General features: G+C 44.3%; 2 protein-coding genes across 2 annotated transcripts; one reads left to right on the top strand and one right to left on the bottom strand.

The window, feature by feature from the left end:
* The first annotated feature begins 9,906 nt into the window (after positions 1-9,906).
* Positions 9,907-11,807, top strand: LOC127341953 (uncharacterized). The gene is made up of 5 exons (XM_051367897.2): positions 9,907-10,303; positions 10,409-10,526; positions 11,104-11,168; positions 11,253-11,339; positions 11,415-11,807. The coding sequence occupies exons 1-5, from the start codon at positions 10,169-10,171 to the stop codon at positions 11,676-11,678; spliced, it is 669 nt and encodes a 222-aa protein (XP_051223857.1). The 5' UTR covers positions 9,907-10,168; the 3' UTR covers positions 11,679-11,807.
* Positions 11,808-12,126: 319 nt separating this feature from the next.
* Positions 12,127-16,566, bottom strand: LOC127341951 (mitochondrial carrier protein MTM1). Its single transcript, XM_051367893.2, has 10 exons — positions 16,231-16,566; positions 15,883-15,924; positions 15,064-15,198; positions 14,917-14,976; positions 14,240-14,410; positions 13,799-13,898; positions 13,603-13,694; positions 13,341-13,493; positions 13,102-13,160; positions 12,127-12,594 (listed from the first exon to the last, which is right to left on the bottom strand). The coding sequence occupies exons 1-10, from the start codon at positions 16,366-16,368 to the stop codon at positions 12,462-12,464; spliced, it is 1,083 nt and encodes a 360-aa protein (XP_051223853.1). The 5' UTR covers positions 16,369-16,566; the 3' UTR covers positions 12,127-12,461.
* Between the last annotated feature and the right edge of the window lie 260 nt (positions 16,567-16,826).

Raw genomic sequence — 16,826 nt, 5'->3', positions numbered from 1 at the left:
TCAACGCGGGTACAAAATAACAATTATTTAGGCTTAAAACTAATCCCGAAGGTAGATGTAGAGGAAGTGTGCCGACAGCGATCACATCGACTTTGGATCCGTTTCCAACGCGCATCGTCACTTCATCTTTCAGTAGTCTTCGTTTATTCTTTAGTTCCTGTTTCGAGTTACAAATATGTGCAACCGAACCAGTATCAAATACCCAGGTACTAGAACGAGAACCAGTGAGATAAACATCTATAACATGTATATCAGATATACCTTCTTTCTTCTTCTTGACAAGGCCGCTCTTCAGATCAGCCAGATATTTGGAGCAATTACGCTTCCAGTGTCCCTTCTCCTTGCAAAGAATAGCACTCAGCATCAGGCTTAGGGCCGTTCTTAGGTTTCATAGGAGGCGTGGCAGCTTTCTTGCCACCCTTCTTGAATTTTCCCTTAGACTTGCCCTGTTTCTTAAAACTGGTGGTCTTGTTGACCATCAACACTTGGTGCTCTTTCTTGATCTCAATCTCAGCAGACTTTAACATGGCGAAGAGTTCAGGTAACTCTTTGTTCATGTTCTGCATATTGTAGTTCATCACAAAGTTCTTGTAACTTGGTGGCAGTGATTGAAGGACACGATTAATCCCCAGTCTGTTAGGAATCACTATTCCCAAGTCACTGAGTTTCTTCGCATGCCCGGTCATGGCGAGCATGTGCTCACTAACGGAGCTGCCTTCTTCCATCATGCAGCTGAAGAAGTGTTTCGATGCTTCATAGCATTCCACGGCCGCATGAGTTTCAAATATAGCTTTCAGCTCATTGACCAACTCATGAGGATCGTGGTGCTCAAAACGTTTTTGAAGATCGGCTTCCAGACTGCACAGGATGGCACACTGAACTTGAGAGTACCGAGTTTTCCGAGTAGCGTAAACATTCTTTACTTCATCGGTTTCAGTTTCTGCAGGAGGGTCACTGATACGTCTCCGACGTATCGATAATTTCTTATGTTCCATGCCACATTATTGATGTTATCAACATGTTTTATGCACACTTTATGTCATATTCGTGCATTTTCTGGAACTAACCTATTAACAAGATGCCGAAGTGCCAGTTGCTGTTTTCTGCTGTTTTTGGTTTCAGAAATCCTAGTAACGAAATATTCTCGGAATTGGACGAAATCAACGCCCAGGGTCCTATTAGTACACTATGCATGAGGCTTGCAACTTGTAAGATATAATTTACATGATACATATGCTTTATTACTACCGTTGACAAAATTGTTTCATGTTTTCAAAATCAAAGCTCTAGCACAAATATAGCAATCGATGCTTTTCCTCTATGGAGGACAATTCTTTTACTTTCAATGTTGAGTCAGTTCACCTATTTCTCTCCACCTCAAGAAGCAAACACTTGTGTGAACTGTGCATTGATTCCTACATACTTGCTTATTGCACTTATTATATTACTCTATGTTGACAATATCCATGAGATGTACATGTTACAAGTTGAAAGCAACCGCTGAAACTTAATCTTCCTTTGTGTTGCTTCAATGCCTTTACTTTAAATTATTGCTTTATGAGTTAACTCTTATGCAAGACTTATTGATGCTTGTCTTGAAGTGCTATTCATGAAAAGTCTTTGCTTTATGATTCACTTGTTTACTCATGTCATATACATTGTTTTGATCGCTGCATTCACTACATATGCTTTACAAATAGTATGATCAAGGTTATGATGGCATGTCACTCCAGAAATTATCTGTGTTATCGTTTTACCTGCTCGGGACGAGCAGAACTAAGCTTGGGGATGCTGATACGTCTCCGACGTATCGATAATTTCTTATGTTCCATGCCACATTATTGATGTTATCTACATGTTTTATGCACACTTTATGTCATATTCGTGCATTTTCTGGAACTAACCTATTAACAAGATGCCGAAGTGCCGATTCTTTGTTTTCTGCTATTTTTGGTTTCAGAAATCCTAGTAACGAAATATTCTCGGAATTGGACGAAATCAACGCCCAGGGTCCTATTTTGCCACGAAGCTTCCAGAAGTCCGAAGAGGAGACGAAGTGGGGCCACGAGGGGGCCACACCCTAGGGCGGCGCGGCCCCCCTTGGCCGCGTGGCCCTGTGGTGTGGGGCCCTCGTGCCGCCTCCTGACCTGCCCTTCCGCCTACTTAAAGCCTCCGTTGCGAAACCCCCAGTACCGAGAGCCACGATACGGAAAACCTTCCAGAGACGCCGCCGCCGCCGATCCCATCTCGGGGGATCCAGGAGATCGCCTCCGACACCCTGCCGGAGAGGGGAATCATCTCCCGGAGGACTCTACGCCGCCATGGTCGCCTCCGGAGTGATGTGTGAGTAGTCTACCCCTGGACTATGGGTCCATAGCAGTAGCTAGATGGTTGTCTTCTCCCCATTGTGCTTCATTGTCGGATCTTGTGAGCTGCCTAACATGATCAAGATCATCTATCTGTAATTCTATATGTTGCGTTTGTTGGGATCCGATGAATAGAGAATACTTGTTATGTTGATTATCAAAGTTATGTCTATGTGTTGTTTATGATCTTGCATGCTCTCCGTTACTAGTAGATGCTCTGGCCAAGTAGATGCTTGTAACTCCAAGAGGGAGTATTTATGCTCGATAGTGGGTTCATGCCTCCATTGATATCTCGGGGACAAAGGATGAAAGTTCTAAGGTTGTGGATGTGCTGTTGCCACTAGGGATAAAACATTAGTGCTATGTTCAAGGATGTAGTTACTAGTTACATTACGCGCAATACTTAATGCAATTGTCTCGTTGTTAGCAACTTAATACGAGGGGGTTCGGATGATAACCTGAAGGTGGACTTTTTAGGCATAGATGCATGCTGGATGGCGGTCTATGTACTTTGTCGTAATGCCCAATTAAATCTCACTATACTCATCATAATATGTATGTGCATGGTCATGCCCTCTTTATTTGTCAATTGCCCAACTGTAATTTTTTCACCCAACATGCTGTTTATCTTATGGGAGAGACACCTCTAGTGAACTGTGGACCCCGGTCCAATTCTCTATACTGAAATACAATCTACTGCAATACTGTTCTGCTGTTTTCTGCAAACAATCATCTTCCACACAATACGGTTAATCCTTTGTTACAGCAAGCCGGTGAGATTGACAACCTCACTGTTTCGTTGGGGCAAAGTACTTTGGTTGTGTTGTGCAGGTTCCACGTTGGCGCCGGAATCTCTGTTGTTGCGCCGCACTACATCCCGCCGCCATCAACCTTCAACGTGCTTCTTGGCTCCTCCTAGTTCGATAAACCTTGGTTTCTTTCTGAGGGAAAACTTGCTGCTGTGCGCATCATACCTTCCTCTTGGGGTTCCCAACGAACGTGTGAGTTACACGCCATCAGTCACCTAGCGGTGCATCAAGCACATATTGCAGATTTCCGCCAGCGAGGAAGATCCTCACATGACGGAACCAGTCGGTGAAGTTGCTACCGTTTCTCTTAAGCTTTTCTTTCTCTAGGAACTGGTTAAAATTGATTGGGGACGCCATATCTACAACATATATTTGCAATAGTTTAGACTAAGTTTATGAAAAATTGAGTTCAAATTTTAATTCAACATAATTAAAAATCTAGGTGAACTCCCACTCAAAACAATATCCCTCGCATTGTCTTAGTGATCACACGAACCAAATCCACCACACCAAAGTCCGATCATCACGAGACAAAGTGTAATTTCAATGGAGAACACTCAAAGTGTTCATCATATCAATCATATGATTCATGCTCTACCTTTCGGTATCACGTGTTCCGAGACCATGTCTGTACATGCTAGGCTCGTCAAGGCCACCTTAGTATCCGCATGTGCAAAACTGGCTTGCACCCGTTGTATGCACTTGTTGATTCTATCACACCCGATCATCACGAGATGCTTCGAAACGACAAGTCTTGGCAACGGTGCTACTAAGGATGAACACTTTATTATCTTGATATTTTAGTGAGGGATCATCTTATAATGCTACCGTCGCGATCTAAGCAAAATAAGATGCATAAAAGGATTAACATCACATGCAGTTCATATGTGATATGATATGGCCCTTTTGTCTTTGCGCCTTTGATCTTCATCTCCAAAGCACGGACATGATCTCCATCATCTTCGGGCATGATCTCCATCATCGTCGGCGTAGCGTCAATGTCAATGGCGCCGTCTTCATGATTGTTCTCCCATGTAGCAACTATTACAACTTGTTTGAAATACTACTCAACATGAAATATAAAGACAACCATAAGGCTCCTGCCGATTGCCACAATACAATAATGATCATCTCATACATATTCATCATCACATTATGGCCATATCACATCACCAAACCCTGCAAAAACAAGTTAGACGTCTCTAATTTGGTTTGCATATTTTACGTGGTTTAGGGTTTTCGAGAGAGATCTAATCTACCTACGAACATGAACCACAACGGTGATACTAGTGTTGTCAATAGAAGAGTAAATTGAATCTTCACTATAGTAGGAGAGACAGACACCCGCAAAGCCTCTTATGCAATACAAGTTGCATGTCGAACGAGGAGCAAGTCTCATGAACGCGGTCATGTAAAGTTAGTCCGAGCCGCTTCATCCCACTATGCCACAAAGATGCAAAGTACTCAAACTAAAGACAACAAGAGCATCAACGCCCACAAAACCATTGTGTTCTACTCGTACAACCATCTATGCATAGACATGGCTCTGATACCACTGTAGGGATTCGTTGCATAGAAAACAAAAATATTCCTACCGCGAGAACGCAATCCAAGCCAAGATGCAATCTAGAAGACGGTAGTAACGAGGAGATGATCGAGGCTGACCCTTGAAGAGTTCCAAAGCCTACAAGATGAGGCTCTTGTTGCTGCGGTAGACGATCACTTGCCGCTTGCAAAAGCGCGTAGAAGATCTTGATCACGGCGCCACGAACGGGCAGCACCTCCGTACTCGGTCACACGTTCGGTTGTTGATGAAGACGACGTCCACCTCCCCGTTCTAGCGGGCAGCGGAAGTAGTAGCTCCTCTTGAATCCGGCAGCACGACGGCGTGGTGGTGGTGGTGGTGGAGAACTCCGGCGGAGCTTCGCTAAGCGTGCGGGAGAGAAGGAGGAGAGGGGCGGCTAGGGTTTGGGGAGAGGGGGGCGCCGACCACTCTAGGGGTGCGTCCACCTTGTGGTGTTGGGGTGGCCGGCCCCCTCCCCTTGGCCCTCATTATATAGGTGGAACACCCAAGAGTTGGTCTACAAGTCTTCGAATAAGACCCCAAACCAAAACCTTCCATATCACATGAAACCTACCCAAGCTAGGACTCCCACTAGAGGTGGGATTCCCACCCTTCCTTGGGAGGGGGTGGCCGGCCCCCTTAGGGGAGTCCACTTGGGACTCCTCCCCCTTAGGGTTGGCCGGCCATGGTGGTGGAGTCCCTTTGGGACTCCGCTTTCCAAAGTGGATTTCTTCCGGAATATTCTAGAACCTTCTAGAACCTTCCATAAATGCACCGGATCATTTTCTAACTTATAAAATGACTTCCTATATATGAATCTTATTCTCCGGACCATTCCGGAACTCCTCGTGATGTCCGGGATCTCATCCGGGACTTCGAACAAATCTTCGAACTCCATTCCATATTCAAGTTCTACCATTTCAACATCAAACCTTAAGTGTGTCACCCTACGGTTCGCGAACTATGCAGACATGGTTGAGTATTCTCTCCGACCAATAACCAATAGCGGGATCTGGAGATCCATAATGGCTCCCACATATTGAATGATGACTTCAGTGATCGAATGAACCATTCACATATAATACCAATTCCCTTTGTCACACGATATTTTACTTGTCCGAGGTTTGATCATCGGTATAACTCTATACCTTGTTCAACCTCGTCTCCTGACAAGTACTCTTTACTCGTACCGTGGTATGTGGTGTCTTATGAACTTATTCATATGCTTGCAAGACATTAGACGACATTCCACCGAGAGGGCCTAGAGTATATCTATCCGTCATCGGGATGGACAAATCCCACTGTTGATCCATATGCCTCAACTCATACTTTCTGGATACTTAATCCCACCTTTATAACCACCCATTTACGCAGTGGCGTTTGATGTAATCAAAGTACCTTTCCGGTATAAGTGATTTACATGATCTCATGGTCATAAGGACTAGGTAACTATGTATCGAAAGCTTATAGCAAATAACTTAATGATGTGATCTTATGCTACGCTTAATTGGGTGTGTCCATTACATCATTCATACAATGATATGACCTTGTTATTAATAACATCCAATGTTCATGATTATGAAACTAATCATCCATTAATCAACAAGCTAGTTAAGAGGCATACTAGGGACTCTTTGTTGTTTACATATCACACATGTATCAATGTTTCGGTTAATACAATTATAGCATGGTATATAAACATTTATCATAAACATAAAGATATATAATAACCACTTTTATTATTGCCTCTTGGGCATATCTCCAACATATGTTATGGTCACAACTTCTATGAGGAGGCAGGCCCATGGGTGCTTGGAAGATATCTTGGAATTGATGTAATAAATTAGTAAGTTCATCAGATATGGGAGGGTGTACTTCATCTTCATTGGGTGAGCTGTTTTCACTAGTACTGAAAAGCATAAAACCCATAGCTCCTTCTGCAATCAGCTTGCTGCACGAATCAGAAGAGATGAAAAATTTATCTCTGGGAAATAAGTGATCCTTGAAGGTTTTCAATTTCTCTTCAACAGCCAAGGTGATTGTTCTGTTCACGAAGTCGAACGTTACTGGGTTATGTATTTAAACCAGTTGACTCCCAAAATGATGTCAGAGCATTGTAGTTCCAGTATCCGAAAATCAGCCGTGAATTTGTGGCCATCAATCCTGAATGGACAATTGTATGCTATAGCCTGGGACGTTAACACACCTCCTCCTGCCACCTTTACACTCCGATGTTTAGTTTGGGTCAAGGGAATGTTGTGGTCCACTGCATATTGATAGTCCATGAAGGTATTAGTACTACCAGTGTCAGCGAGAGCTACTGCCGTATATTTATTGAGGTGGAGGAGCAGAGACACTGTTGAATCACTTGTACAACCATGGTAAGCAGATGCAGAGATATTCATAAGCTGGTCCGGTTCAACTGACTGTTGGTTCTCATGCACAAGCTCTCTTTGAGGCAACTCTGCCATAAGGTGTGGAGCACGAAGTGGTGCAACTAGTTCAACTTCTTCGTCAGAATGATCCTGCATTTCAATATGGTTCAGGACCCTTTGCGTTGGTTGACACATGTGTCCCACAGTCCAATTTTCTGGGCAGTACCAATATTTTCTTGGGGCTCTGACTCGGGCTGCTGCTGGAGGTAAAGGAGGATTGGCAGCTGGTCTTGGCTGTTGGAGAGGTATGTTTCTTTGTACTGTGACTGGTCCTGTCATTTTCTTGGTATTATTGGATAGATACGCCTTCTCATATTGCCTTGCATACAAGTAAGCTGACAATAAGGTTTCTGGTTTCTGGCATTGGACATTGTGTTTAATACCTTTCTTAAGCCCACTCACAAACCTGTCCACGAAAAAGTCATGTGGAAGGTAGGTCCTTTCCCTCTTCATCTGTGTCATCCAAGTCTCATAGGAGTTAATGTAAGCATTAACTGAAGTGATTTGTTTGAGTTGCTGCAACTGATCCATAGGATCGAGAGAAACTGAATCCGAAAACCTGTCAATTAATATCTGGCTAAGTGTAGTCCATGACAGAGTCTGAAGATTGTAGCCGGCAGTGTTCAACCAAGTTTTTGCATGTCCTCTAATGTGAGATAAACCCCATCGGACTCTACTATCAGTAGGTATATTCACCAGCTGGAATATGTCCTCACATTCCAGTAACCAAGCTCTGGGGCTTTCTCCTGAGAATACAGGTAACTCCACATGAGGTGTTCTAAGGTGTATCTCATTGTTGGTTTGTGGCTGCTGGTTCTGATGAGAGGTGGAATGTACTTGGTTTTGTTGTGGCATGTGTGTAGGGTGCTGAATTTGTTGTGGTAGTGGAGGTGTGATGGACGATGGAGGGTGTTGGATTATACTTTGGGCGTTGGATTGTTGGAAAGGGGGAGGGTGGTAAGGTGGGTAACAGTTGGGGTATTGTGGCTGGTTGAAAGGAGGATGGTAACATGGGTAATAGGGAGGATTTTGGGGATGGTATGGCTGGGAATATTGTTGTGCAGTGCTATAATCCATGCAAGGTGGAGGTGGTGAATGGTACATATGAGGGTTGTTTGAAGGGTTGGTTTGTTGATAGATTTGTTGGGAGGAGGAAGGTTGCTGAGAATATTGTTGTGTAGTGACCAAGGGGGTGGTGTTTGTGTAAACGGGAGCGGAAATTTGGTGGTGGGTGGGCTGTGAATGTGGTGGGAAGCTGGGGTGAGGAAGTTTGTCAGGTGTCAAAACCCCAAATCGTGGTGGATTGATTGGAGTAGTAGCGGGAGTGGTAACTTCGGCTATCGGAGATAGGGAGTGGTGTGGAATTGACGGTGGAGTCGAAAAAACTTGCCTTTGCTGCTGATCTTGGTTCACTGCCACTACTGACTGCTCTGAAGTTGACAACTTTGCAAAAATTTCAGTCATGAACAACATCATAAGATCCATCTGACTCTGGATTGCGGACAGAGTAGTAGTAGAATCTAAAGCAATTTTGTCATGTCGATCCAGACGGCGTCGTATAGAACGTACCTCACGAGGCAATTTGCTGACTTGTTGCAGGCCTTCGTACTCATCGTCTGTGGTCACCGGCGTGGTGAGGACGCCATCCACTCGAGACGTGCGCTCACGAGAGGGAGATCGGGAACTTGCGCCCGAGATCATCCGCGCAGCGGATCTGCTGGCCGTCGTTGTAGAGGGAGGGAGCTGGTGGGTAGCCGCCGGTGCGGAGAGGGAAGGGGATGGGTGGGTAGCCGCCATTGCGGTTGGAGAGAGAGGAAGGGTAGTCACCGGAGCGACGGGTAGGGGTAGGGACTCCAGATCGAAGCTCTGAATACCACCTATCAGGACTCCGGTTGATCCTGATTTCTGTGAAGAGAAAAGTAGGGGAAGAAGAAGAAGAGCACACGGGCTCAGGTAAACAGCTAAGGCAAAATAAAGGAGGACATGAACAGAAATAATGTTTTCATTATAGCGTGCCACCCATCCTCCCTCTCTCCCTGGTTATATAGAGTACCCAGAGGAGCCACGCTAAAAGTCTGATTATGCTGAATAGCTTATTACATCGCTAAACGCACTTAACGTGCTAGTACTTGTGAAATCAAACAACATTAACTGAAGAAGATACAGGCCAGTTAACTGAAAAGGATACAAGCCAGTTAACTGAAGAAGTGGTGGTCTCCTTCTGTAGCTGTTCCGACAGTAAAGGTCCTGACACACGCTCACGCGAGCGAGCAGGACGATAGGACTGGTGGAGGTCCTCAAGGTCGAGGACAAGCATGGGTGAGAGCAGCGAGGCTGTGCTGGCGGAGGTCAACGAGGTCGGGGCAGCCATGGCGTCCTTGCGTGAGTATAGGAAGGAACTTGGGGAGGTAGGGGAAAGCATAGGAGAGGTGGCGGAAGAAGTCCGGTAGCAAGACCGGCGTGAGCATACGCATCCGACGGGGTGGCGCGGAGACTAGGCGGAGATGAGGTCGACGGGGAAGGAGAGATGCTGATGGCGCTCGGGTCTCTCTCCCGCAGTTCCTGGGGGGCTAGGTGGGGCGTGGATAAGATTTCTGTGGACAAGACGAGAGCCACGTGCGGGTTAAACTGTTCGACCGTACGATCTAGATCAGACGAGCGAGACAGGTGAGCACTACCAGAGACAACACGGTGCCAAGGCACGAATTAGAAATTGGGATCCCGCACCAACGGAAACACAGCCCGACGCCCCGAGGCCCCCGACCTAATCCACAATTCCGTCGCCCTAGCTCGCTCCCGCCACGCGCCGCCACGCCCCGTTCCCGACCGCCGCCCACGGCCGCCCGTCCGGCCGTCCCTGACCGCCGCCGCGCACGGCCGCCCGTCCTCTGCTCGCCCCCCGCCCCTCTCCAGTCTCCACGGCGCTGCAGCACTGGGCGCCGCTGAGCTCTCCCTCATCTCTTCTTGATCCGGCACCACGAGCCGGGTAAGAGGATGGTGAAGGGGATGCCCAAGTCAAGACCTATCCAAGCGGCGGCAGAGGTGGTCTTCGACCCGTCGGTCTCTGGCACCCGGAAGCCCCGCCGCGCCGATGCGCCGTCGTCCACCAGCGAGTACCACCACTTCATGGTTTGTCCTTGTGTTTCCTCACAGCTTCCTAGAAAATCTTCATGGAGCACGTACGTTCTAAGGCATCCCCGGTTCCTAATTTGTTTCTGACCTTTCACCCACTAGGGATCGAGCCTTTCGAATATGTACCACAAGCCACCTCCGGAGAAATCCGCTGACATGTCTGATGATGAGCCTGATGACATTGATATTGAAAAGTTGTTGAAAGATGTCGAGCTTTTCGGTAATTATCTTATACTGCGTTGTAGGGCACTGTTTAAACTGTCTATGAGCATTTGGGTATCTTTCCTTCTGCTGGATCCATTGATTTGAATTTGAGAATTTCTCATAGCTGCATGTGTATAGCTGTCTGATGATTCCATGGTGGATACTGCTTAAACTCAAGATGTGGGTATTTGGGAAGCAAAAACTGAAACAATTGGAAATCATTCTATTTTGTGCTTATGGCTTAAGCTAATCTCTTTAATTTCCTAGGGCAGGGTCTTGTGTGGTTTGGTCGAGAAAAACATAAATATGTTAGTTAGTATATCTGAGTGTAGTTATTTTAATTTATGTGCCTTGATAGATATAATGTGCATTTGTTCCAGATTATATTTTTTGGGCTTGATGAACTACGAATTTGTTTATTAAATGCTTTTGTACTTACATAGTTAACTTTGCTTGACTTGTGTGTTCTCATTATTTACCAATTTTATGTTGTTTTTCATTTTCAATTTGTACTTCGTTTATCCATGTATGCTTACATTTTGGTTTCGAGTTTTTATTCAGGTACAAACATTCACTTCATGCTATTTTTGCAGATGCCTCTACATGGAAGGACCGGAAGCAAATACAGAATCGCAAAGTAGTTGAACTGGGTGGAAAGGTGATCTTTGTTTCTTTGTTTTCTTGTATATATCCTGACTTGAAACTTTGCACCATCTCAGAAGTTCTCATTTGTATGCAACAGGCCATTAAGAAGCAGCGTACACCACTATCTGTAGCAAAGCCAGCTATGAAGAATCAACAGAAAAGGGAGCAAAAGAAAATTGAAGAGGTATGCTTCTTAATTACTGGCACATTGTTTTGATTTGCTCAGGAACAATGATTGACACATGATAACTCTATACAGGAAAGACTGCTTGGGATATTCAGGAAACGAGACAAGGGCAACAAGTTTGAGAAGACTAGACCAGAGGACAGAGTACTCAAGGCAACTGAAGGGCGGTTCAAGAACGGTATTCTTGATGTGAAGCACCTGATGGGAGCACCGAAACCATCTTCTTCGTTCAGGGATGAGCCAGAGCGCGAGATGAGAGGAAAGGGTAAGAAAGGTGGGAAAGGGAAAGGAAAGGGTAAGGGGAAGCAGAAGGGAGGCCGAAGAAACAGACGTTGAGGGAGCACCTTTGTAATGCATTTTGTTGCAAGATACATGTTGGAAGAAGACATGTTCAGCCAACACCCTGTAATCCTTTTTGGATATGTTAAATTCTACTAGTATCTTCTAAGTAATCATTCAAACAAAGTGACCGTCCCTGGCTACTCCACTACAATTCTATATTTTACGAACTGTTCAAACGTTCCCAGATGAACGATTCAGCCCACCAGAATCCGTTTATTTGGCTGCTTGATGCTTGTGTGTTAAACCTGTGGTGACTCGTGGGATGAGTGGATGACAGGTTTGCTAGGGCAAATTATACTGCCAATAGATCTAGTGTGCTGAATTTGAACTGCTGAGACGGACCAGCAGCTCACATTTTTTACGTCTTACAAGTTAGATTGTATAAGGAGTCAGCTGTCCTCCAGGAATCAAATTTTAGTAATCTGACTATCTGAGTAGTCTGTAAGATAAAATAGAGCATGAACTTGATCATGAGAGCTTTGGTACAAAATTCTTAGATATCACTCTAATCCTGAACGCACGCCTGTTGTGTTTTTACATCTCAAACACTGACTGTTATCTCGCAGAGGGACAGCATGGGCTCAAAACTTCTTATAACGAAAATGATACGAGTAACATTTTTGGTAATTCTGCTCTCTTTATTAGAACAGACGTGATCCTCCCTTCTGATAAGGTAGGCATGGTCACGTGGAATGTAAACCAGCTTTCACGAGAGTGAAACCACGTTCAATCAGAAGCCTTGGCTGTAGTTGAGATCTGCATACAATTGATCTAAGCTCATAGTTCTGCTTGTTTCCTGTGGATGATGTACTTGGCAACTTCATATGAAGACACGACAATACCCACTGAAGGCCCTGCTCGTGCCATACGAGGGCCTGCGCCTCTGAATAGGCCCTTCATGCCTTCATTCCTGCAAAAATTGGGGCATTACAAGCGTTAAGGACATTGCATTGTGCTGAAAAGCTGAGGTATGCAGAGACTAAATGTAATGTCGACAGTATGAAAAACATAATTGGGTCATTGAAATGAACAGTCATTAAGAATTGCATGATGCATGCCTGTTGCTAAATGACTCGTCCAGAAGATTCCGGGGAGTGGAAATGAGCAAGGACATATGAGACCTGCTATCTCATTAGCATATCTTGAAAGAAGAGTTGTAGTCCACGTCATATTGTGAACTTGTGAAGAGAACGGTTTTATTATCATACATGCCATGCTCGTCTATACTAGTACTACAACTTAGTGAGCCTGACTCTTTTATGTGCGTCTTGACTTCACTGATTCTTACATACTTCCCATTTTGTAAGTTCTAACCCTGACGAATATGGTGTTTCCATGACTTCACTGATTCTTACATACTTCACATACTTAAGATGGGTATGTTGCAACCAATTTGCCGAGGGAAAATGTATAATACCTCCAAACCTCAAGCAGTATTCGCCGTGTGTTCATTTTTAATACTCTAGCAGGATCCTTCTGGAATGAGAATGGTAAATTTTGTAAGCACCCAGTAATGTGAGAAAAAAAACAGAAGTATTTAGTGTTATTGTTAGCATTTGGTGCACCAGGAATGAATGAGAGTGAGTTTAACCAACCAAAATCTAGTAGAGAGAAGTCTTGAAAAAACTAGTGATAAGCCAATGGCCCCAAGCTCACCTCTATTTGTCTGCGCGTCTTGGCAACATCCAGAGGACAGGTCGCCCCAGAAGAGATCACTCCAGCAATGAAGCCTGCGGAGAAATTTGCCCCCAGTATAACTGCTGCATTGCTTTGCTCACCAACTAATAGTCCTAATAAGTGTCTTCTAGTCTGAAAAGAAAGCATTTAGAAGTAGAAAAAATAGTTACCTCTACAGGTTTGGTTGAATTCAATTGCCTTAATCAGAATATAATATACCAAACTTAGTAGAGTAGCTCACTGGTTCAAGAACCGCCCAGCATATAGCTGAAAAGGGTACATCACGTGCAAGTTGTGCTCCCATACCAGTCCATAGAAGGTGGTATCCTCGAGCTGTATTGTCAAAAGTACGTGGTTGATTATTGTGCTGACGTCATGGTATAATTGACTTCTTCATCAGTTACGACTAACAGTATGTATAGCAGACAAGTGCATACATCTTTCAGGGTGGCTGCTGATTTGCCTCGATGAAAGCACGCCTAGCAAAGTCTTCCACATTCCAGGGGGTTTCGCTCCACCACTTGACTCTTTGAAGGCCTATATATGCAATAAAAAAATATATAATTGTATCTAGAGAATGGCATATAGAAATAAGTTGCACCAGAATAAGGTGCCTATTTCAACTGTTTCTAGTACTCTGCAGGTACTGGCAATAACTGTTGAATCACAAGCTAGTAAATTTTTTACTGTCATTTCTCTAACAGAATCATTTATGATAAGGCTTTGATAATGCCTCGCAAAGTTTTTCTATGTGCGATCTGTTGGTGACAAGAGTTAACAGCGGAATTTCACAGCTGCCACCCCTTTCATTTGTTAGTAGATACATTTTCTTTTCAAATAATGGTGTTTGCGGAGAAGATAGGATTCAATATGCTGACCTGCATACGTGTTCTTGCTAACTCAATAGGGGAACATGTTATACATGCCAATGATCGTGCAACAGAGCCAGCAATGAGAGGGGCATATGGCCTAAGTTTGGGATTACTGCGATCAGAATATTCCTCAATCCAATTGCGCAATACATCGTAAGAAGGCAGATATATCCCAACCTGAAAGACAGTAAGTTTCTATGAGATATATGAATCAAAGTACTTCAAGATGTACAATTCTATCGCTCCATGATGTTGATCTAAATTTAATACAAATCCAAGAGGACACGTAAAGATACATTAGGTTCTAAATCAGTAACAGTGCAGTCAAAGCTTCTTTATTTTAAAGCATTTCATGTTTCCATTAAAACCTATAGAAAGATCATCAAACACAAAACATCATACTCTATGATAGATCATTGCTGCTACAATATACTCAATTTTTTTACGACAAGGGCATTCCATCCATTTTTCTTGTAAAGATTATCAGCATCCTGAGAAAATCATTTGTCATGAAGGTAAAAATGCAATTTTATAACAGATGAAATGACACAAAGATAAATACACCGAGAAAAAAATGCAGAAAATTATGTGCAAGGCGAGGAAAAACTCTATGTGATGAAAAGTCATGAAATAAGCCATTAGTGCAAACAGAATACTAGTCATGGCCAGGTGAGAGGATATACCGTTGGTACAGCTAACGCTAAGCTCGCACCAGTACCTCTCCATAGTCTAAAGATTCCTTCCTGCAGTGGCTCATAAATCGTTAAAAAAGACGATCAAACAGAAACAGGAAAGCACAATGAAGAAAAAAGCTCAGCAAGTGTATTTACCTGTCTAGTTATCTTATAGAACACATCCATTGTTCCCCTGTACTGAAAGCATTCAGGACTGCATGATGGACCTAAACCATTTAACTTTAATCCACCAGGGTTACACCATGGATAGCACCTAAAATCTGACCATATCTGAGCAATGTATTTCAAAGAAAAACAAATAAACAAGCAAGCCATACTTTTATGTAAGAATTAGCAAAATGAATGCCACACACAATTTTTCAGAAGAGAGGGGAATAAAACAATGAATCATCCAGAGAGAAATGGATCTTCTTGTCAGTATGTAACTGTTATCAGAAATTGGGTGCCGCAGATGGTTTATCCATTGTAAAAAGTATCACAACAATTAATGTATGTTTTTGGAAATAAGATTGGGACACAAAGCACACAAGGAAAAATAAATGCTCAGGGTATTACAGGCAGATAGTTTTCCTTGAAGAGAGTTTTTTAGTTAGTGTGAATTTTTAGTTCATTTCTGATTAAAGAGGATCCACAGAAACATTTCTTCTCTTGCCGATGTGGTGATGTTCCCAATCTCACTGATTCGATTCATATATCAGGAAGATCACAACTTGTTAAGTTTCCTCTGTATCGCAATTAAATTGTGAAGTGGCTCTATGTACCAGCCCTCTGCCAGTGCTTTATGTTTTATTCCTCAGGGGAATGTAATAGGATAGATAAACTTGGTTGATTTGCCCTTGTAGCAATAAAACTGGCATCCCCAGCACTTTTGCTTTCAATATAAAGCAGGGCTGTAAAGCATTGAATGGAAAACAGAAACTGTTGTACTACGTGGGTTAGAAGCGGCAAGCTTACCTGATTGTAGACTACTCCAGCGGCTTGTGCCTGTAGCCTCGTCTGCAAGACAGAATAAGGATTGAATCAACACCAATGTACACAAACACAGTCCAAAATCCAAAAGTAAGACGGTAATGCCGCAAAGTTTCGTCGCAGGTCCCGATCAATTCGCCTGGCAGCAATACGGCCTCTAGTCTCTAGGTATTCTTTTCCAGGACCAAGAAGCACAGTGCCCCTGTTTTTTCACCTAGACTGAAGATTCGCGACAAAATGGCGGGACAGCTGAATGAGGGTTCGTTTTGTTCAGGCGGAGAGGCTGGTGTATGGCAACTGGTATGCGCGCGGGTGGTGCGAGGCGGCGCATACCTTGGCGACGTCGAGGGGGTTGACGAGGACGGCGGAGATGACGGCGGCTCCGGCCGCCGCAACGGCGCGTTCGGTGAATCCCATGGCCCGCTCGGCCGGTGGCGGTGGCGGCGGCGGGGCGGGCTCCGTGGTGGTCATGGCGAGGAAGCGGTGCGACCGAGCGTGGGAGGCGGCGGGGGAATTGATTGTTATAGTTGCTGTTGGGTTAAGGGGCTACCAGAAATCGCGGCGGCGTGGAGAAATTCGGGATGGAGAGGAGGTGGAGGCGGAGAAATTCGCTCGTGTCGACTCCTCCAGAGAAGAGGAAGCAAAGCGACCACGGCTACCGCGCCATATGCGCCGTGGCGGTGACCACGTGGCATCCTTGCAGCGACGTGTTTCCTTCTAGGGTTTTGGCAATAAAGAGAGTGCTGCATTGCTACAATCGCGGATGATTTACTACATCCTACAGGAAAGATTTCTATAAGTTCTTTGATTCATACAATCATATTTCGTAGGAACTAATCTCGTAGTAATCTTTCAGCGTAAATTTTATAGAAAAAGCAGCATTAGGTGATACCTCCTGGAAAATCCCTTCGCTGCAATCAAAGGAAACT

The sequence above is a fragment of the Lolium perenne genome, chromosome 3 (assembly GCF_019359855.2).
Source record: "Lolium perenne isolate Kyuss_39 chromosome 3, Kyuss_2.0, whole genome shotgun sequence".
Taxonomy (NCBI): domain Eukaryota; kingdom Viridiplantae; phylum Streptophyta; class Magnoliopsida; order Poales; family Poaceae; genus Lolium; species Lolium perenne.
The sequence above is the reverse complement of the archived record's forward strand: the minus strand, read 5'-3'. Positions and strand labels throughout refer to the sequence as shown.